This window comes from Centropristis striata, chromosome 3 (genome assembly GCF_030273125.1).
Source record: "Centropristis striata isolate RG_2023a ecotype Rhode Island chromosome 3, C.striata_1.0, whole genome shotgun sequence".
Classification (NCBI taxonomy): Eukaryota; Metazoa; Chordata; class Actinopteri; order Perciformes; family Serranidae; genus Centropristis; species Centropristis striata.
Window position 1 is genome coordinate 8,760,781 of NC_081519.1, and position 21,200 is coordinate 8,781,980.

A 21,200-nucleotide genomic window follows, 5' to 3' on the forward strand; every position below is an offset into this window, starting at 1 on the left:
TGCCGAGCCTTGTGTAGAAATGATCTTATCCCACTTTACGCTCACTTTCTGTCGTACGCTCGTTTGATAAATGAGGGCCAGTGTGTTTTTTGGACGCCTCCTTGTGTGAAAAAACCACTAGCTATTCTCAGGCTACTCAGATGAAATATAAATGACTGGATTTAATAGATGTCTAAAGCATTTCGCAGACCGACACCTGTGGTTGAACATTATAAAGCTCTTACCAATCATTCCCTCTTTCTTTCCTCCACGCAGATGTCTGATCTGAAGGTGGTTGTGGACAGGAAGGACATAGTTAAGAGTCCTCCGGTGCAGCAGCCAGTGAAAGGTGAAAAAGGAGACAGGGGTGAAGCTGGAGTGAGAGGACCATCTGGTGCAGATGTAAGTATGACTAAGGGCATCTTGGAGGCATACAAGAAAAATAAAAAAACTGAACACCTCCAGGAAGATTAAAGCAAGTCCAGATGGTGTATTACATTTTAATGTTTATTGAAATGTCTAATCAACATAATTCAGTTTAAATGTGTTCATCTCTTTCCATTTCCTGTTGTGCACCAGGGTTCCCGCGGCGTTGCAGGAGAAAGAGGAGCAAAGGGGGATCAAGGGGAACGAGGACTCGGGGGAGCACCTGGGCCTCCCGGTAGAGCCATTGGAGAGCGAGGGCCAGAGGGACCCCCAGGACCCGCTGGAGAGCCAGGCAAACCAGGAATACCGGGAGTTCCTGGACGGGCTGGGGAACTGGGGGAGGCTGGAAGACCTGGAGAAAAGGTGAGTTGAGGAGAGTTGGGTAAACATATTAAGATTTCTTTCATGGACAAAACATGATTGTGATCTGTATTTCAGGGGTCGAGTGGAGAGAAAGGGGACAAAGGAGAATCTGTAAGTGTTCATGTTACAGTGGCAATGTTCATTTTTTCTATCTCACTGGCAAAAATGGGCTTTCATACTAAACAGACACAAAAATAAAACACTTCAAAAACATCACAACTTTGTTTCACAGCCAAAACAATAAGACTATTGAAGTAAAACAGACTTGTATTCCAGTTAAAGAGAGTTAGAAACCGAAAAGATCAGAAAAAAAGTTTTAGAGATGGTTCACTCTGTAGACCCTTCTTATTTTAATATCTTTTAACAATCACTTTGTATAGATCATTTTGGCATTAAGAATGTTAGCAATGCGTTTAAAAAATAAACGTATTTGGTAGAACCAATTACTGAGTGTTCTTCCCAATTACATCTCCAGTATCAAACAATGGCAGCATAGATATGTGATTATGAGGTTGTAATAACATGAAATTGAGAGTGGAGTTGATGGATTTGTATGAGATCGCCAGACAATTTCTCCGGGGGAAAAAAGGTGCCAAAACAAAAATCTTCTTTTTTTTCAGGGTAAAAGTGGGCTAGCAGGATCCCCGGGCCCACCAGGTCAAAAGGTAAACTCCTTCTCATCCTTGTTATAACTGTTGTGAAACTACAGAGATTGAACATCTTGAAAATAATAGCTGCACATTCATTGGAATACATGATCATTGTGTGTGTATGTACTGTAGGGAGCATCTGCTGAGTCAGTTCTGGTAGGATCGCCTGGGGTCAGAGGCCCTCCAGGAGTCGTTGGACCGAAGGGAGAGCCTGGAGCTTCAGGACCACCAGGACCTCAAGGAGAACGGGTAACATTTACACATAATACAGATAATACATTATCATATTCCAAAAGTCATGGCATGCACTGTCACATATGTCTGTGCGCAAATGGGCTTCCATTTGTGTCTTCCAGGGTTTTGCAGGATCTCGCGGTGATAAAGGAGACAGAGGACAGTCTGGAGAAAAAGGGCGCGATGGCTCATTGGTGAGCTGGCTCTCTAGATCAGAACACTGCAAATATCACAGACTCGTAAATAAGAATGTGAAGGAAGAACCATGTCCTGTCGTCTGATCCGTCAGAATCATACGCCTCTGAGCTTATCAAAATCTTTTATCGACATGTTTCTCTGACAGTTGCGTTTCACAAGTCAATAAGCGTATCCGTGAAGAATCGTACTGATAAGCAGAATCAATCACGACATTGGAGTTTCAGTCACTATACAAGACATGGTGAAAAACTATTTTTTTGTTGTTTTTTATTTATGAAGAATCTGTGTTTTTCATTTCAGGGATCACCAGGAGAACCAGGAAAACCTGGTCAGGATGGGAAGCCGGTAAGTGTGATGGATGGACGTTACATTTGTGAAAGTGAAGTTGACAGTATTCTGCTTTTTGATTATTTATTTTTTATAAACAATAATATCGTAATGACTCTCTTGGTTTAGAGACACTTGTGTAAATATTTAGTGAACATTTCTTTCGACAGACTTGGTAAGTGTGTTTTTTCTTTTTTTATGAAAATAACAATATATAGTAAATCATATATAGTTAATAATGCATTTATTTTGTTCATGCTTAATGTGTATTTGCCTTCATTTATTTACAATATTGTGATATGTTAATATATACAAGACATAATGCACATAAAAAGACATATTTAACAATGTACACATATATTACTATAAAACCGGCAAACACAAATGATGTACTGTACTGTATGTCTTAATTAATGGTCGGGTTCAGGAATAAATGTAAAGAAAGGAGAGGAGAGGTAATCAACACTTCCTCACACTTTCTGTTTTCCTTCCCTCCATGGTGGAGCAGGGCCCAACAGGGCCCGCTGGTCCTCGAGGCCAACCAGTGAGTAACCAGTAACCCAGTTTGATCTTCAGAGCAAACCACTGGGATGGCTGACGGAGCTCTGTTTTCCCCTCTTGGGCCGAGGCTTCATAGATCCTTAGACAGTAACCTTTTGCAGCTGTGCGGCTAACCCCTCACTCTCTCATTTCCTCTCTCCCCTCATGTGTCTTATCTCTGTACATTTCCTTTTCTCTGTCGTTTGTTTCCCCTCTTCAAACGCTGTTCTACCCTCCACCTGTCCCCCTGTCCTCCACCTTCCTCTGTCTTTCATCCTCTCCAGGGCCTGCCTGGGTTCCCAGGAGTTCTAGGCAGACCGGTACGTTCTCTGCTGCTGGCTGGCATGCTTTGGCTCTGGAAGAGGGGGGGCTGAGTTAACCGGGGACCTGTGGTATTGAATGTGAACTGGGAATGGACCAAAGCTTTATAGACACCAGTGGGCTCTAGCTTAGACAGGAAATAGTTTGAGAGATGTATCCGCATTTCACAACAGGAGACCAGAAAAACCATCATCAGGATGCAAACATCGTCATGTACCTCCCAGGCAAATTTCACTTCTTTAATCTTAATGCATTTGTATTGGGAACGTCCTTCTGGGAGCCTGGGTCTGGGATAAGAGTCAGACCTTGATCAGTTCCTCATAAAATATTAATCAGGACCACTCATCCCTAAAGTATCCGTGTCAAACTCAAAAGCAGAATTTTGAAGTTGATTTTTTTAATGTGTAAAACACCACAGATTTGTTGGAGGAGATGAAAGGACGTCAGCTGACATCCTCAGCTGAAGCTCTCGCCAGGATCAAGAGTGTACAATAGTAGAGGAGAATATGAAATTGGGGTTTTAACTACTCCAAAAATTACTGTGTTGTCGATTCGCTTGAGTCTGCTTATCGTGCATGCAGCTGTGCCTGCTGCTGTCTGTTGTGTGCTTATCTCTCTCACAGCACTGATTTTTCAGAGCTTACCATGTGAGTGTCTCTCTGTTGATTTTGTTGATCCTCTGTGTTTGTTTTGTCCTACCTGTTGTCACGAGTCAGTCAGATGTTTATATGTTTGTATATTTGTGTCACGAGTCAGTCAGATGTTTATATGTTTGTATATTTGTGTCACGAGTCAGTCAGATGTTTATATGTTTGTATATTTGTGTCTCCTAGAGAGTGTCAGTCAGTGACACGTCTGTGTATTATTCATGTAAACTCCAGGTTGTTCAGTATTGAGAATATTACAAAAGTATACACATTTGTATGTGCTTGATTTGTATAAACATATTTATGCATAAATATGTTGCTTTAATGAATAGTTTGACATTTTGGGGAAATACAGTTATCTGCTTTCTTGCTGAGAATTGGAGGAGATGGTCGATAGCACTCTCATATCTATTTGTTGAATAGGAAGCTATCACGAGCAGCCAGTTAGCTTAAAGTCTAACAGCTAACGCACAGACTCTACAAAAGAAGTAGATGTCGCCAGGTTTGGGACCTATGATTTTGAAACCTTAAGTTTAGCATTTTGGTCGTCGCCAACTTGTTTTTTTAGCCAGAAGTGATCATATTTGGAAGACTGGAAGGAGCTAGGAAAGAGGATGCTAAGTGATTAGCTAATGTTAGTGCCAGCTTACTTGCTTAGTTAGCAAAGTGCATCTGTAGTTCAAAATAAACAGTAGACAAAAGCTTTTTTCAGAAAGTAATTTTGTAATGTTCCTCAAAACTTTTATGATTTGAAGACATGCTGTGAAAGGGTCAAGGTAGTAAGAAAATAAACACAGACCTGAAGGTAGCCGGGCCATGCATACCCTGTTTTATCATCTATTTTACTATAAATGGGACCATCATTTACAAAACATCATGCTGTATTAAAGACACTAGCGCTTGAGACCATGAACTCTTTAGGAACATGTTAACTGAAATAATAAGTCTGGTCAGAAGTAGGGTCATTTTCTCATCGACTTCTATACCAGCTGATTTCTTCTTGTAACCACTGGAGTCGCCCCCGCGAAAGCAGGTTTAAGGCACTTCTACATTGACTTCACACTTCAGGAGCGCAGGCTGCCTCACTAATCAGCATGTTATATTCTGTTTGTTTAGTGGGGAGATCATAACTATTTGTGAATTGGGTGCAGTGGCTTCTTGCTGTTTTGTTGTTACCATTAAGTTACGAAGCAATCAGCTGAGAATCTAAGAAGTCATATAACTGACAACCATATGAGAAGTGTCAATCTTCTCGTCTGCCTTCCTGCATGGAAGCGGATAAGCTTTTCCAAGATGTCAAAAATATTCCTCTAAAATGTGGCCTATGTGCTGTGTGCAGTTTTAGCAACTATTTTATGTAAATGTACTGTATTTGACTTGGATTTTGCTCTCAGGGAAACCCAGGAGAGCCGGGCATAAGGGGGCCAACTGTAAGTATCACACACAGGATGAAGCATGCGTGTACACATTCACAGACTCTTATTAACAGCTGCACTTTACATGTTGGTTGTATGTGTTTCGATTAGGGCCCCATGGGTCCCAACGGGCTTCCAGGTCCAGCAGGAGTGAAGGTGACTTAACTATATTTGTGTGCTACGTTTTATGTCATGTATACTGACATTCTTGTGTTTGTTGCTTGCTGGGCAAAGCCATAATAGTTTGTCTGTTGCAGGGTATTCAAGGAGAGGCAGGTGTTGGTGTCCAGGTAAAACAACTCATCTGGTATTTTACATCTTTTAGACAGTGAAGTTGTAGAACAGATCTGCAGTGTGTGTGTTTATTTCTCCTACCTGCAGGGTCCTCCCGGCGCCCAAGGGAGCACAGGTCTACCAGGACCAGCAGGTCCCCCCGGAGCTGTAGTAAGTGTCCCCACAGCTTCTCTAAGGGGAAAAACTGCTCTCATGTTTTCTCACGAAATTCATCAAAAATCTCATGGTGTGTATCAAATTGTTTTCCTTCTTTTAACCTCTGTATTTGTTTCCCCCTGCAGGGTCCACAGGGCCCTCCAGGATTGTCAGGGCAGGTGGTGAGTATGTGATTTTGTGATCTGGCTGCCTCTGTGGCTGCACTGTGGAGCACAGGAAGTGTAAAATTGAAAGAAAAAAATGGTCTTAGCCTGAGGCATTTTTATTATAACTGAAAATGGGAAGGTAATTAAGTGAAAATGTCGAAACATGTGTACCAAGCTTTGGTTGACAAATGGCGGCTTCTGCTGCTTTTTGTGTTCATAATTTGAAAAAGCAGGGTACAGACATGTGATTTGTTGTACCTCCAGATGAAAAACTACCTCATGTCGTGTCGTGTACTCTGTACTCACTTTTTTTTACAAAAGGGGACCAACTCTTCATGACTGTTTTCTTGCTGTTGTTTTTTTGTTGTAATCTTTTGGCTGTTTGTGTTGCAACATCTCACTATTATAAAATAAATATATTAATTTGTTACACAGCTTTGTTGAAAACTGAATTCTGATTGGTCAATTACGACATGCTGTTATTTCTAAAAAGCAAAACACTGCTATCAATAATCAATCAGACTTTATTTGTATAGCACTTTTTATACAAGAGAAATGTAACACAAAGTGCTTCACATAAAAAAAGGAAAAAAATCAAAATAATAATAATAAAACATAGAAACAAGCAAACATCCCATTAAAAACAAAGCACAAACTGAGGAAGCGTCATCTCAACGTTGAGCAGTGAGGAAACACTGGAGGCAGGTTAGAAATGAATTAAATAAAATAAATAAATAAAAAGTAAGGCAAGATGAAATAAAATAAAAAACAAAAGTAAAATAATAATAATAAAAAGTAAAAAAGCTAGATAAAAAAGACGAAAATAATAGATAAATAATTAAAAGGTAGAGCATGATACAATATATATGTATAAAAATAGACTAATACATAATAGCAAATAAATGAAAAAATAAAAAAGAAGATGTTGTAACACTAAGATGCACGAGCAGAAAATATTTTAAAATGGTTCAAGTAAAAGCCAAAATAAAACTTAAGTCTTAAGTTTGCTCTCAAAAATCAGAACAGTCTCTGAAAATTATAACAGGCTGTTTCTGTGGATCCAGTTGTGATCACAGACTTTTGATACAGTTCCAACAACTGAAAAAGTTTTTCGTAAGCAAATTTAATTTTTAAATCAATCTTTTGTGATTTCTTTAGTTAGAAGCCGTGTATTGAAGGCGATAATGTACAGCGAGTGGGTCTTTATTGTGTAATAAACATTCAAGTCCTGCATCACTCTGTAGGGGTTTAGTCGTAATACATTATCATTATCTTTTAAATATATAAAATAAGTGAAGGACCATAACTGATCTGTATCAGTTGATCATTTGTGGTGTTGCAGGTTAAATGGACTACAGATTGATGACAGCTTCACAGATCTTTTCAGATGATTTGCAACGTATTGTCTTGCACTTAAATGTAAATATGACTGCACATGCTTGTGATTATACACACTGAAGGGTATGCTGCTCCGCAGGGTGAAGCAGGTAAACCAGGAGTCCCTGGAAGAGACGGGGTACCCGGAAAAGAAGGAATACCAGGATTACCGGGAAAGCAGGTGTGTGTGTGTGTGTGTGTGTGTGTGTGTGTGTGTGTGTGTGTGTGTGTCTGTGTCTGTGTCTGTGTCTGTGTGTGTGTGTCTATGTGTCTGTCTGTCTGTGTGTGTGTGTGTGTCTGTCTGTCTGTCTGTCTGTCTGTCTGTCTGTCTGTGATTGCTTCAAGGTTTGAATTGAAGTTTTACTATTTTTGCAAATTCCACAATTATAGAATTGGCTAATTGGCTAGAAAAGTAACTTATTTTCATTGTTTTATGTAAAAGTAGGTCCCCATTAGTCACCAAATAATCTGTGTGAAATATGCTTATTCTTGTAAATGATGTACCTTGAAAGCATGTTTATTGGTTGTTCCGGATGTCCCCATAAAGCCTGATAGAGTTTTGAAGGCGTGTATAGGCGAACTGAGTTATGGCATGATTGTGATGATTAAAACTGGAGTCCCCATGATGTATTAAAACCCGTGTGTGTGTGTGTGTGTGTGTGTGTTTCAGTGGCCGACTGTGTGTGTAGTGTGCTGTTTCTCTCAGGTCTCCCTCGTGTCATCATTGTGTAATTTGTTCCTCAGGGCATTGCTGGACCTCCGGGCCTGGCCGGCTTAAAGGGGGAGCAGGGAGACAGCGGTCCTCCAGGGAAGGTGAGAACATGCTGTATGCTCAGAGTGGCCTCTGGCTAACAGGACAGTCAATGGCAATTGGTTTTGCAGTTGCGGTTATTGGATGTGAACCCAGCTACAGAATGATTTCCAGCCTGAAGGGATAAAAATACATTTCTGTAGCGATGTTATTTGCTTCCTACTGCGAGCGTTTTCATCTTATGCCTATTCAGAGTCTTCCTTCGGGGGCCGTGGTTGGGCTGCTGGTGTTTGTCCGCTTGGGGCTGCCTGTAACCCAAACGGTGCTCCAGAGACATTCCCCTGCAATTTGTACACTTCTTGATGTTATCTAGGAGCCCCACTGTTAGTGGGTCATATTCTGCTGCTCTCTATAAACTGATATTATAGACAGCAGCAGTGTGAGCTGTGAGGCTAAAGGGAGAGGAATATACCAAGCACTCCAACCATCAGGATATAGATGTTTCCCATTGGTGGTTGGACCTGCCAGTAGCTTTTCTAGATCAATCTACATTGTTTTGGTGGGAATTTCCAGGTGTATGAGAGAACTACACTGGCAACCATCTAAGCTGTAATGTTAGCTCGCTCAGGTGAGTTTGCAGTATTTAACTATTACTTCGTTGGCGGGTGTAGTTTGGCAGAAATAAAATAGTTAATACACGAAGTACATTGAGTCCCATTATATTTAGAGGTGTTGGGGATATTGTTGTTATCTCTAACTCATGGAAACACACACCAAAACAATCATTATCAATGACGATGATGAATAGAACTACAGGTCAGAAGAAAAAAAAGTATTTTTTAATTTAAGATAAGATATGAATTTATTTATCCTGCAGTGGGGAAATTTAGTTGTCACAGCAGCTTTAGATACAGACACATAGATATAGAAGACAGAGTAAGAATAGAAAAAATAAGAAATATACATACATTCTATACACATTATATACATACATTTCTGCTTTTTGGCATTTATTATTAATAAATATTTTTGAGTTTGTTTGTTTTCCTGACAGTACTTTGCATTATACAGATATTTCACATTGGAGAAAATATATTTTAGCATGTCAAATAAGTTTAAATAAGTTGTTGCATGTAGTAGTACGAACATGAATGAATAAATATATTTGAATACATGCAGAGATATACACAGTATAGTACAAGTGGTATGCGACATATATAATATAGGAAAAAATACAGAAGGCCTTATGTGGACGGATGCAAACAGAGATAATTTGGGGTGGACTATCCCTTTATAACCATTAAGGTCAACATAATGAGCTAGGCAAGTATTTGGAGTGTTTAAAGAACTTTGAATCCAGAATTTGTGTTATACATCAACTTCAAACACAGAGTTACATCAGATTATTACAGAACTGCCCTTATTTGCATCTACACATGCAAACCTATCTCTGACCTGGGAAATGTTTATTAGTTGTTTCGCTGTATGTATTGTGTGAGTCCTGGTGAAAACACCCAACAGGTCTGTATTACGGGAGACACAAACTTTTACAAACATCTGACAAAAATGACATTCTCTCTCAGTGAGCTACCTACTGTTATATTAAATATCCAGCATAAGCTTTCCTTGCCATTTGGTGGGTATTTTAAGCCGTGATTAGGCAGAAATACAAGAGCTCCATCTCCCAGTTCAGGCTGTCTCAACGGGATTTCTCTGTTATACGACTGTTATTGATTGACATTCAAAGAGCAAATTCCCTTGCACTTGCTCACCCAGTAAAATGAGGTTTCACATGTCTGGAACATATTTAGTCACTTTATATTATCTGGTGCAGTACAGCCCTGGAGTTTATTTTTTATTTTTTCAGAATTGTAGCAAAATAGGGGAAAACCCTGTGGAGGCCTGTAGTGCCTCCCACTCTAAAAATAACCGAGGAGCCAAGCATAAATGTGAATTTCAGCTAATTACTTGAATAGATTTATGGATAATTGGCTTGAGTGCTGTATTAAAGCCTGTACCAGCCTGTCAGTCTGCTGGTGGCACAAGCTGGTTTGGATTGTCTTGCATAAACTCACATACAGTGCCAAGAAAAAGAAAGTGAACTCTTTGGAATTACTCACATTTATGCATCAATAAAATGTGGTGTGATCTTCATCAAAGCTAATAACACTCAAAAGTTTTCCAAATTAGCATATTTATTAAATGGTGTCTCTATTTCAGATCCAAATAGGAAATAATATGTGAAAAAAGCTACTGCAAGTCAGACTTCCCCATCAGTGAGTTGAGGTGCAGTAGGTAGTAAGGTGTGCCTTGTTCTGTACAAAACGCATAAAATGGTCTATTTTGGTTGGTTATTTACTCTCATCTCTTCACAAGCTAATGCTATCCTTCCTACATTCACATGTGCTTTCAGAGTACTTCAGAGAAAGCAAGATGGCAAAAAAGGTGGAAGAGAAGTCTTGGTTTGCAGTGAAGGACCTGTCTTTATATCTCATAGTTTAGGTCTCAGAAACAAGAAAAATAGGGGGTGATTAGAGTTACATCAGTATGACATTTTCACTGTTCGATAACTGCCTCAGAAAGTCAAACTTTGGCAGTATCACACATTTTGTTGCATTTGAAACCATTAAAAAATTTTAATGTAAAAAGTCTCCCTTTTGAAAATAAATAAAATAGCCTACTTTTTCAATACCATAGCGAAACAAATGTATAGGGTATAACAACCATTATTTTTTTTTTACCTATCTTATACTACGGCTGTCCTCAGCTAAGGAATGGTCATGTGACTAACATGTGATTTTATGGACAAATTGATTTGTTGATTTACAAAGAAAAATCCATAAAATTGATTTTTTTTCCCCCACCACTTCAAACCTTGTGTTTACCAGAGATGTGCTCATATGTTTCTTGGCCATAAGTCATTCAGCACCTGCAACCCCAAGGTCGACTGTGATGCTCAGTGAAGGAGGGATGCATGGCTCTCCCTTCAAATAAATGGATGTCACTGTGCATCTCAAATTGGCAACCTGAATCTTATAATATGTTAGAGGGATAATGTTTTGTAAAAAATGAAAAAATTAAAGACTATAATTTGTTTCACGTTACGTGAAGTAATAAAGCAAACTAAGTGTAACATCATCCTTCAAGTGAAGCACAGTTTTCATTTCAGGCATGTTTAGCTTCATCATTAATGTGATTTTGAGAAATATCAAACCACATTTTATGACTAAATAATGCAAAAATACAAGGAACTCCAATCTATCTCTTAGCACTGTTTATCTGTATGCAACATCCCTGACTGATCAGAATATTCATCTAGATATAACAAAAAGGAGAGCCTGTGTCAGTGCAGCTGCTCTCATTATTGCTTGAATTTAATATTTGTCCCTAGAATATACACTATGAAGTTGATATACACTATAAAGTTGATATACACTATAAAGTTGAAATAAAATTTTTCCATTTATTATTATTGACAATGTGATTTATGCTCAGCAGATAAAGTGTGTATCTTCTCAAAACTTTATTAATCAATCTCTTCCAAACATGTCTGAAAACAAAATTTTTCCAACTTTACGGGCGACTGTGTACAAGCATAAACATTGTAGGTGTTGGACTATTTATTTGAACTAAATTACAATAAACCTGCCTAGGGTTGCAAAGTTCTGGGAATTTTCATCGTTGGAAACTTGGATAACCCCTAATTCCATGGGAATTAATGTGAAATTATGAGGATTAACAGGAGTTAATTGCAAAATACGGGAATAAACACTTTAATACACTTGCACTAATTTAACACTGTTTGTGCACTCCCTCGTGTTAATGTACATTATTTCTTCTTGTAAATTATTTCCTTATATTTGTATTTTTTTGTCTTGCATTCTCTAATTTTGCACATTTATACTAGTTTTTAACTTTATTCTTTTCTATTTTATTGTATTGGTGTTGTGCTGCTGCTGGAAGTGTAATTTCTTGAGGGAACCTTCCCGAGGGATTACTAAAGTTCCTATCTTTCTAAAACGGGAATTTATAAAATTGAAGGTTGGCCCATATCAGGGAACTTAAATATAGTTAGGAAAAATATTTTTGCATAATTTTGCCTAAAACAACCAGATTTCATGCAAGTAGACGTGGATAGCTGCTATTCCTCAATCACATGGACACAGCACACTGCTTACTGCAGGGCTACTGAGGCCGTGCCCCCTACATGCACTGTACATTCCCCCATCACATGTTGAATGGCAATTTTTGGGGCCTTTTTTTGGGGGGGGGGGGGGGGGGGGGGGGGCATTTTACCAAATTTTTTAAATGGGTGGGGTGGGGGTAGACGAGTTATTAAGTCAACATTCATGGTTTTGTTGTTCAATGAAATAATTGATTGTCCAATAGAATTATTAAAACTAGATAAAGTTCTACTTAAAAATGAATCTGTTAAAATGTCATGGATTTGTTTATATTTAATAATTCTGCCCATGGAAAGTTTCTGGAAATTTACCAGAAACTTTCCACCCCTTTGCAACCCTAATCTAGCCTCTGCTCAGCCATAATTTGCCAGCACTTCCTGGCCTTTAAATGGGAACTACCTTAACACTGACACTGAAATATTATTGCCTTCCAGTTGTCTATATTTGAATGACTGCAGACATCTGTTAATAGGGATTGGCTCGACATGACAATGTCTGTGCCAATTCTGCTGATGAGGATCTCATTAAGCCAAATTTCAGCTCAGTGAGACTGAAATGACAGCGAAGGTCACAAACATTAGTAACTTTCTCTCTGCAGGGCTCATCACATCATCGCAAGTCAAAATCATCTCTGTTCCTCACTTTCTATTACACATGAGGCGATACAACTTATTTATTTACAAAATTGATAATAAGCTTTAAACACAAGCTTTCATTTAACTGCTACCAAACTATTACACACCTATAAGTACACCTGACATCATCTTATAAAAAATGATTTGCGCTGTGCCCTAATTTGCTGCAGATTCCCTGCTGTCTGAGCCAGAAGCAGTCATACTTTTAGCCTGGAGCTCAGCTTTTTGTAATGCAGAACTCAAGTCTATCAGGTTTGCTGCCAGATTTCAGAAGAACATGTAATAGCACACACACATTTAATAGCTGTTAACTCTAACCTGCAGTGTTTTCTGAGCATTTGGATTTGGCAACTTGCTTTTACAGCATATTCAGAGTCAGTTTTGGAATATGTAAACAGGTTTGAAAGTGTGAAAAAAAAAAAAAATCTAAAGCACATGTTTATTCAACCAGGGAAAAGGGATTGGTCATCCACAACAACAACAACAAAATACCAGCTTTACTCTGAGTTTCTCACACTTCTGTATTGGTTCTAGGAGAGTTTGCTGCTCCTGCCCCTTTTCCTCCTGATAATGTCTGCTCGTAATTCTGCATCATATTCCTTTACATGACGCCTTTATAAGGTGCTCTATCAAATGTATGGTGGCAGGCAGCTGTTCTCAAGTTCTGACACTAAAAGGGCTTTTATGTGGCTTTAAAAGCCTTTAAATTATATCTCCGACTGGAAACATTTGTCCTAAGTTCATATCTTGTTGTAGGTTTAGATAGTTGGGGATTACTAAGGTCCTTGGCTATAATTGAACCAAGGATGTTGAGGTGTAGAGCTGTCACAATTCAACACAATACAACTTTTAGTTGTAAGGTCACAAAACAGTTCAATTTTCAATTTCAATTTTTTTTTTCACCACTCAAAGCTATCCTATTGTTCAGTTTTAGAGTCCTGAGTGTGGTTTTACCGCCATATTATTTCTGGAATGTACCACACTAAGACCATATGGTCGGTTTTTCAAGAAGTCGATCATGCTTTTAAGTTTGATAGAGATTAGATTATTAATTTAGGGTTGAAATTGTGACACCTCTATTGACAACACAGCTAGGGTTGCAAAAAGGTGGAAAAGTCCCGTTAAATTTCTGGTAAATTTTTCGGAAACTTTCCATGGGAAGCTAAGCCTGGGAATTTTGGAAATATTCAATATTTAAAAAATTACATGACATAAAAAAACATGACATTACATGACAACCGATTTCTTTGTAAGTACTTTACAACTTTTGATTATTTTATAACAATCAATTCTTTCATTGAAAGAAATTCCAAAATTGTTAATTCCCATGAAAGTTTCCAACTTTAAAACTTCCTGGAATTTCGCAAACCCTAGTCACAGGGTATGTTATGTGTCTTAACCACAAGGCCACCAAAGAACTGTTAAAACCGTTTATTACCTGTGTTGTAGTTTCACTCTGCTGGTAAAATGTGTCTGGAGAAAAAGACCCAAGATGCAGCAGCTTGTCTGGTATTCTGTATTCACCACCATTCCTGCTGTTTGTAATGTTGACATGAATCGTGACGAGTGTTTTGAGCAGCTCCCTCACTGCTGACTGCCTCGGGTTCAGCACCTTGGACAGAGCCACAGTGACACTGTCAGTGAGTTCAGTAGTTTGATGAATAACCAGGCAGCACTTGCCCATCTGCTCAGCAGCCTCCCCATTTGTTCACACACAAACAAAGATGAAGTGACGTTGCATTTTCCAGCTCTACACCTGCAATGAACTTTGATAACATGCACATGTAAAGCTTACTAAAACACAGCTTTCTTTTTAATTTAAGTCCTTATTACTTGAACTTCCTTTAATTTACTCATTCTTGACAAATTTTCTGGAAGTCATCTTTCTGTCAAGGCGGAGCTGAAGGTGGGAACATAAAAAAAGTACCTCTGAGTCAGTTATATCAGCAGACTATTTTTATGTTTTTAAATTATTGTCTGTAACTAACTGTGCTGCTGCCTGTCTTGGCCAGGACTCTTTTGTAAAAGAGATTTTTAATCTCAATAAGACTTTCCTGGTTAAATAAAGGTTAAATAAATAAATAAAAAAAAATAAGACTGTTCATTAAATTGTCAAGAATATAAAAAAGCATGGTATTTAGACTTAAATCGTTTAAGGAAGTTGTGATAAGACCTGTTCCTCCTACATAGAAAATACTTTTGTTTTTCAAATAAAGGAAGTTGCATTTCGTCTCGATCTTTTTATGAAGCCATTCTATGCTGCACATGTAATTACTATTACTTTCTCCTTTTTTCTGTACTCTTACAGGCTGTGGCTGGACCCCCTGGAGTTAAAGGAGAGAGGGTGAGTGCACAGACGGAGATGTAGTTTCATGTACGTAATCAAATGTGTCACATAGTCAGTTGATGCAGCTCAGTCCGCAAGTTAATGGCAAAATAAATGCTATGTGAGAAAGCAGAACTGAGTAGCTGAGTGCTGGTGCAGAACTACTTAAAGGGCCGTTTGGGTTCCTATAGAAAAAGTGCCATTGTTTCTCTTATAAATAGACACACTCCAGCCTGCCCTATAGGTAAATATCTGATTGGGAGTACACTTCTCAGAGCACACAGATATGTGTGATATGTTTTCAGTGCAAAGGAAGTTTTGAATATGAGTTGGAATCTTTCTAAAAAATATAAACACTATTCCAGAAAGGTTGGGAAGTTGTTTAAAACATAAATAATACAGAATGCAATCATTTGCTAATCGTTTGTGACTGATATTCACTTGACAACAAAGAAAGTATATTTTAAGTTCAACAGCTAGACGTTATTGTTTTGTTCAAATATAGACTGTATTCTGAATTTAATGCATTCTGTTTTTATTTATGTTTTACGAAGCATCCAGACTGGAATTGGACTTGTATGAGCTATGAGAGGCCAGGGACGTTTTGTCATGGTTGACTAGAACTGGACCTATGATGCAGACACTGAGTCAACGAAAGAGTTGCAACAAAAATTTCTTTAATGAAGGTGAAGGAGTTAGCTGGGGCTGGAGCTGGAGCTGGAGCTGGAGCGGTGCAGTGCTGGGGCTGGAGCTGGAGCAGAGGTAGTTGTAAGAGTCCGGGGGGGAAGCAGGCAAGGGCAGGAACTGAGGACAGAGAATTCGGTGGGATTAGCAAGCAAGAATATCTATAAATAACGAGAACTACAGAGCCAAAGTTCGTCTCACTATTACTGAGCAAAGTTGACAATCTGGCGCCGAGTGCTGAACTGAACCAGGCTTATATCCAGGGGAGAGTGGAAGTGGCTGATAGTTGGCAGGTGGCTTGATTGAAGATGGCTGATGGTGAGCAGGTGTGCAGGTGGCTGATAGTTGGCAGGTGGCTTGATTGAAGATGGCTGATGGTGAGCAGGTGTGCAGGTAAGTGGTAACTCCAGCTCCGCCCAGCTCCAGACAAACACACACACAGAAGACAGGGAAACCAAGACAAGACATACGCCCACAAAAGGGGAGGGAAAACAGGGAGAAACACTAGGATCCTGACAGTACCCCCCCTCCAATGGGAGCCTCCTGGCGACCCCCAGGCTTGGTAGGATTGGCATTGTGAAAGTCCCTCACCATATCCGGGTCGAGAATGAGGGCCCGAGAGATCCAAGCCCGCTCCTCTGGGCCATATCCCTCCCAATCAACCAGATACTGGAACCCCCTTCCTCTGCGGCGCACGTCCAGGAGCCTGCGCACCGTATACGCAGGGTGATCATCAATGATCCGGGGAGGAGGGGGAGGAGCGGGTGGAGGGCAAAGGTCACTGCTGCGGACAGGCTTCAACTGAGAAACATGGAAGGTGGGATGGACACGGAGGGACTTGGGGAGCTTGAGGCGAACAGCAGAGGGATTGATTATCTTGACAATTTCGAATGGACCAAGGTAACGGGGGGACAGTTTCCGGGAATCTGTCTTGAGCGGGATATTCTTTGAGGATAACCAAACTGACTGACCTGTGTGATACTGGGGGGCTGGGAGGCGGTGTTTGTCGGCTGCTTGTTTGGTCTTGGCAGAAGATTGGAGAAGAACGGCTCGGGTCTTGTTCCAGATGTGTTGACAACGACGGAGATTATGCTGAACTGAAGGAACTGAAAGTTCTTCCTCCTGGGAGGGAAACAGAGGAGGCTGATACCCAAGTGATGCTTCGAAAGGTGACATACCTGTGGCAGAGCTGACCAAGGAATTATGGGCGTATTCAATCCATGGGAGGAAGGAAGCCCAGGCAGAGGGGTTAGAGGCAGTGATGCAGCGCAGAGAGGCCTCTAGGTCTTGGTTTGCCCGTTCCGTCTGTCCATTCGACTGAGGATGAAAACCAGAGGTTAAACTGACTGTTGCACCTAGGCCCTGACAGAAAGCATGCCATACCTGTGATGTAAACTGCGGTCCCCGGTCAGAAACAATGTCAACAGGGATGCCATGGAGGCGAACAACATGGGTGGTAAGTATCTCAGCAGTCTCTTTGGCTGTGGGCAGTTTGGGGATGGCTATGAAATGTGCAGCTTTGGAGAAGCGGTCAACAATGGTAAGTATGGCTGTGTTACCCTGGGAAGCTGGGAGACCAGTGACAAAGTCAGCAGAAATGTGGGACCATGGGCGACCGGGAACAGGTAGAGGACAGAGCAGACCAGCAGGAGATGAGTGGGAGGCTTTACCACGGGCACAGACGGAACAGGCTAGGACATAGGATCTGGTATCCCTATCCATCGTAGGCCACCAGAAGTGACGTTTGAGGAGGGATAAAGTTCGGTTGATTCCAGGATGGCAAGAGAACTTACTGGCATGCACCCACTGAAGAACTGAGGACCGGACGGAATCAGGAACAAACAGCCTGTTGGGAGGGCCTCCTCCGGGGTCTGGCTGGGTGCGTTGTGCCTCCTGGATCTGAGACTCTATCTCCCAGGTAATGGGTGCCACCACTTGAGAGGCAGACAGGATGGTCTCGGGCTCAGTTGACGTCTCCTCAGCACTAAACTGCCGAGACAGAGCATCCGGCTTGATATTGCGGGAGCCAGGACGGTAAGTAAGGGTGAAGCTGAAGCGGCTGAAGAAGAGGGACCAGCGGGCCTGCCTGGAGTTGAGACGCTTAGCCGACTGGATATAGGCAAGGTTTTTGTGGTCGGTCCAGACCATAAATGGCAGCTCGGATCCCTCCAGCCAATGCCGCCACTCCTCGAGAGCCATCTTGACAGCCAGTAACTCACGATTGCCTATGTCATAGTTCCTCTCGGCCGGGGTCAAACGTCGAGAGAAAAAGGCACAGGGATGAAGTTTACCGTCTGGCTCTCGCCTCTGGGATAACACCGCCCCGACTCCCATATCAGATGCGTCCACTTCCACGACGAACTGTTGTGCTGGATCAGGTTGGATGAGGACTGGTGCTGAGGTGAACAGACCTTTCAACTTGGAGAAGGCCGAGTCTGCTTCGGGAGTCCAACAAAACTGCACAGAAGAGGAAGTGAGGCGAGTTAGAGGGATGACCACACGGCTGAAATCCCGGATGAATCGCCGATAGAAATTTGCAAACCCCAAGAACCTCTGTAGTTGCTTTCTGTTCTCTGGAACTGGCCACTCTGCCACAGCTCTCACCTTTTCTGGGTCGGTTTGAAGTTGTCCCTCGCCAACAATGAAGCCCAAAAAACTGACCTCCCTGGCGTGGAATTCACACTTCTCAGCCTTGATGAATAATCTGTTCTCCAACAGCCGTTGCAAAACGAGGCGGACATGCTCCTGGTGTTCCTCTATGGACTGAGAAAAAATGAGAATGTCATCCAAATAGACGAACACAAACCTATTCAGGAAGTCTCTTAGAACGTCATTGACAAGAGCTTGAAAAACGGCTGGGGCATTGGTGAGACCGAACGGCATCACTAAATACTCAAAATGACCTAATGGGGTGTTGAAGGCTGTTTTCCATTCGTCTCCCTCCTTGATCCTCACTAGATGATACGCATTCCGGAGATCGAGCTTGGTGAAAACTGAGGCCCCCTGCAGAGGGGTGAAAGCGGCGTCAAGCAGAGGTAAGGGGTATTTATTCTTGACAGTGATGTTATTTAGGCCACGAAAGTCAATACAGGGTCTCAGAGTCGAATCCTTCTTTGACACAAAGAAAAAACCGGCCCCCACAGGAGAAGAGGAGGGTCGGATTATACCTGCTGCAAGGGAGTCTCTGATGTACACCTCCATGGCCTCACGTTCAGGTTTAGACAGGTTGTAGAGACGACTGGAAGGCAACGGACCACCAGGGAGCAAGTCGATGGAGCAATCATATGGTCTGTGAGGGGGGAGAGAGAGAGCTTTGTCCTTACTGAAGACCTCTCCCAGGTCGTGGTAGATCTCAGGGACCTTGGAGAGATCTGGTGGATTGGCAGGTTGTTCAGGAGAAAGTGGGTTGACCCTAGCTGGGGACAAAGCAGATTGCAGACAGGTTGCATGACAAAACGGACTCCACCCAGAAATCCTCCCTTTGGCCCAATCAATGTCAGGGTTGTGTTTTACCAACCAGGGGTGACCAAGGATTAATGGAGTGGAGGGAGCAGAGATTATGTAAAGTTGAATGGTTTCTCTATGGTTGCCAGACAGGACGAGTGTGAGTGGTTCCGTCAGATGTGTAACACGAGCCAGCAGGCGTCCATCCACAGCCAATGCAGTCTGGGGTTGCTCCAAAAGCAACAACCTTATACCTGTCTGTATCGCCACCTGCTGGTCCAAAAAATTCCCCTCTGCTCCAGAATCTACTAGGGCAAAAAGAGGCAACGACAAAGCAGGACAGTAAAGAGTGGCAGAGATCTGAAAACGGGACTTACGGACAGAGGGGGATCTTGCTTGGCCCACCAGTACCCCCAGAGCTACTGACGGGCCCTGTCTTTTGGTCGAATCGGGCAGTGAGAGATGAAATGACCTTTCTTGCCACAGTATAGGCATGCGCCTGCCTGACGGCGCCGTGAACTCTCCTCCTGGGAGAGATGGCCCCGGTCAAGCTGCATGGGCTCCTCAGGTGGTATTTGAGGGGAGCCCGGAGAGGAGTCCTGAATGGGAGTGCAGACCAGAGAGGCAGATGTAGGCTGTGGTTTGGAAACTGGGGACATCGCAGCTCTCTCCCGACGGTGGGAGCGGAGACGGTCATCGATCCTATTAGACAGAGAAATCAGAGTCTTCAGGTCAAAAGGCTCATCCCTGGAAACAAGTTCATCTCTGATTTGAATGCTTAAACCCTTCTTGAAGGCTGTCTTCAAGGCATCATCAGTCCAATCCACCTCAGCAGCCAGAGTCCAGAAGTCAATGGTATAATCGGAAACTGGACGTAGTCCTTGAGAGAGGGTCATTAGGCGCATGGAGGCATCAGACTGGTAATCCGGGTGGTCAAACACACCTTTAAACTCCTCAACAAAATCACCATAACTCATGTCATTAAATGTTTGCCGGGAAAACCTGGCTTCAGCCCATGCCAGAGCCCTGCCCCTTAACAGACCACAAATATACTGAATCCGGGAGGTGTCTGAGGTGAATGATGTGGGTTTTAACTGAAAAACAGACGTACACTGGAACAAAAAACCTCGACAAAGACTTGGCTGACCTGAATAAGGATCTGGGTCCGTCGCTCGGGAATCCTGCCGTGCTGGTGGAGCAGAGGCTGCAGGATGGGCAGAAGCAGTTGAAGCTGATGAAAAAGCGGAGAGTAGAGCTGAAACTTGTGCGGTTAATGAAGATACTTGCTGGGCAAGAGCCTGGTTGTCCGCGGACAGGACGCGAATGCTGTGTTCGTGTTGTCCAATGATCACACCCTGATGACTGACAGCTCGCTGGACGGGGTGTGCTTCAGAGCCGAGGTCTGCAGGGTCCATGTCATGGCCAGATTGTTCTGTCATGGTTGACTAGAACTGGACCTATGATGCAGACACTGAGTCAACGAAAGAGTTGCAACAAAAATTTCTTTAATGAAGGTGAAGGAGTTAGCTGGGGCTGGAGCTGGAGCTGGAGCTGGAGCGGTGCAGTGCTGGGGCTGGAGCTGGAGCAGAGGTAGTTGTAAGAGTCCGGGGGGGAAGCAGGCAAGGGCAGGAACTGAGGACAGAGAATTCGGTGGGATTAGCAAGCAAGAATATCTATAAATAACGAGAACTACAGAGCCAAAGTTCGTCTCACTATTACTGAGCAAAGTTGACAATCTGGCGCCGAGTGCTGAACTGAACCAGGCTTATATCCAGGGGAGAGTGGAAGTGGCTGATAGTTGGCAGGTGGCTTGATTGAAGATGGCTGATGGTGAGCAGGTGTGCAGGTGGCTGATAGTTGGCAGGTGGCTTGATTGAAGATGGCTGATGGTGAGCAGGTGTGCAGGTAAGTGGTAACTCCAGCTCCGCCCAGCTCCAGACAAACACACACACAGAAGACAGGGAAACCAAGACAAGACATACGCCCACAAAAGGGGAGGGAAAACAGGGAGAAACACTAGGATCCTGACACGTTTTAGTGAACTAAAATAAATAAATGCATCATTGAGGTGAATAAGTGATACAGGTACAGGTATGTATATGT

At 42.1% G+C, this 21,200-nt stretch overlaps 2 protein-coding genes across 3 annotated transcripts in view; one reads left to right on the forward strand and one right to left on the reverse strand.

The window, feature by feature from the left end:
* col7a1 (collagen, type VII, alpha 1) overlaps window positions 1-21,200 on the forward strand; it is an 85,480-nt gene that overhangs the window by 38,057 nt on the left and 26,223 nt on the right. Inside the window, exons 72-87 of the mRNA XM_059330356.1 lie at window positions 256-381; window positions 559-768; window positions 844-879; window positions 1,389-1,433; window positions 1,551-1,667; window positions 1,775-1,846; window positions 2,151-2,195; window positions 3,002-3,037; window positions 5,080-5,115; window positions 5,212-5,256; window positions 5,358-5,390; window positions 5,482-5,544; window positions 5,676-5,711; window positions 7,174-7,254; window positions 7,818-7,886; window positions 14,952-14,987. Of these exons, the coding sequence (XP_059186339.1) occupies window positions 256-381; window positions 559-768; window positions 844-879; window positions 1,389-1,433; window positions 1,551-1,667; window positions 1,775-1,846; window positions 2,151-2,195; window positions 3,002-3,037; window positions 5,080-5,115; window positions 5,212-5,256; window positions 5,358-5,390; window positions 5,482-5,544; window positions 5,676-5,711; window positions 7,174-7,254; window positions 7,818-7,886; window positions 14,952-14,987 (1,086 nt within the window). The remainder of the gene's footprint in view (window positions 1-255; window positions 382-558; window positions 769-843; window positions 880-1,388; window positions 1,434-1,550; window positions 1,668-1,774; window positions 1,847-2,150; window positions 2,196-3,001; window positions 3,038-5,079; window positions 5,116-5,211; window positions 5,257-5,357; window positions 5,391-5,481; window positions 5,545-5,675; window positions 5,712-7,173; window positions 7,255-7,817; window positions 7,887-14,951; window positions 14,988-21,200) is intronic.
* Window positions 18,060-21,105, reverse strand: LOC131969145 (uncharacterized). Of its 2 annotated transcripts, none has more exons than XM_059330314.1 (4): window positions 19,475-21,105; window positions 18,821-18,942; window positions 18,557-18,656; window positions 18,060-18,409 (listed from the first exon to the last, which is right to left on the reverse strand). In XM_059330314.1, exons 1-4 carry the CDS (start codon window positions 19,792-19,794, stop codon window positions 18,340-18,342), a joined length of 612 nt encoding a protein of 203 aa, XP_059186297.1. In that variant the 5' UTR covers window positions 19,795-21,105; the 3' UTR covers window positions 18,060-18,339. The 2 variants fall into 2 exon arrangements, with proteins under 2 accessions (XP_059186297.1, XP_059186298.1); XM_059330315.1 differs by having other exon boundaries at window positions 18,060-18,416; window positions 19,475-21,102.

Bases quoted from the DNA above. Each gene is read 5' to 3' on its own strand.
- LOC131969145 (XM_059330314.1), bottom strand. From the start codon at position 19,794: ATGACCGTCTCCGCTCCCACCGTCGGGAGAGAGCTGCGATGTCCCCAG. The intron at 18,943-19,474 runs GTAAGTCCCGTT...CCCCCCTCACAG, and splicing joins AGCAAGATCCCCCTCTGTCC to ACCATATGATTGCTCCATCG. The intron at 18,410-18,556 runs GTCATTTTGAGT...CTCAGTCCATAG, and splicing joins AGCCTTCAACACCCCATTAG to AGGAACACCAGGAGCATGTC.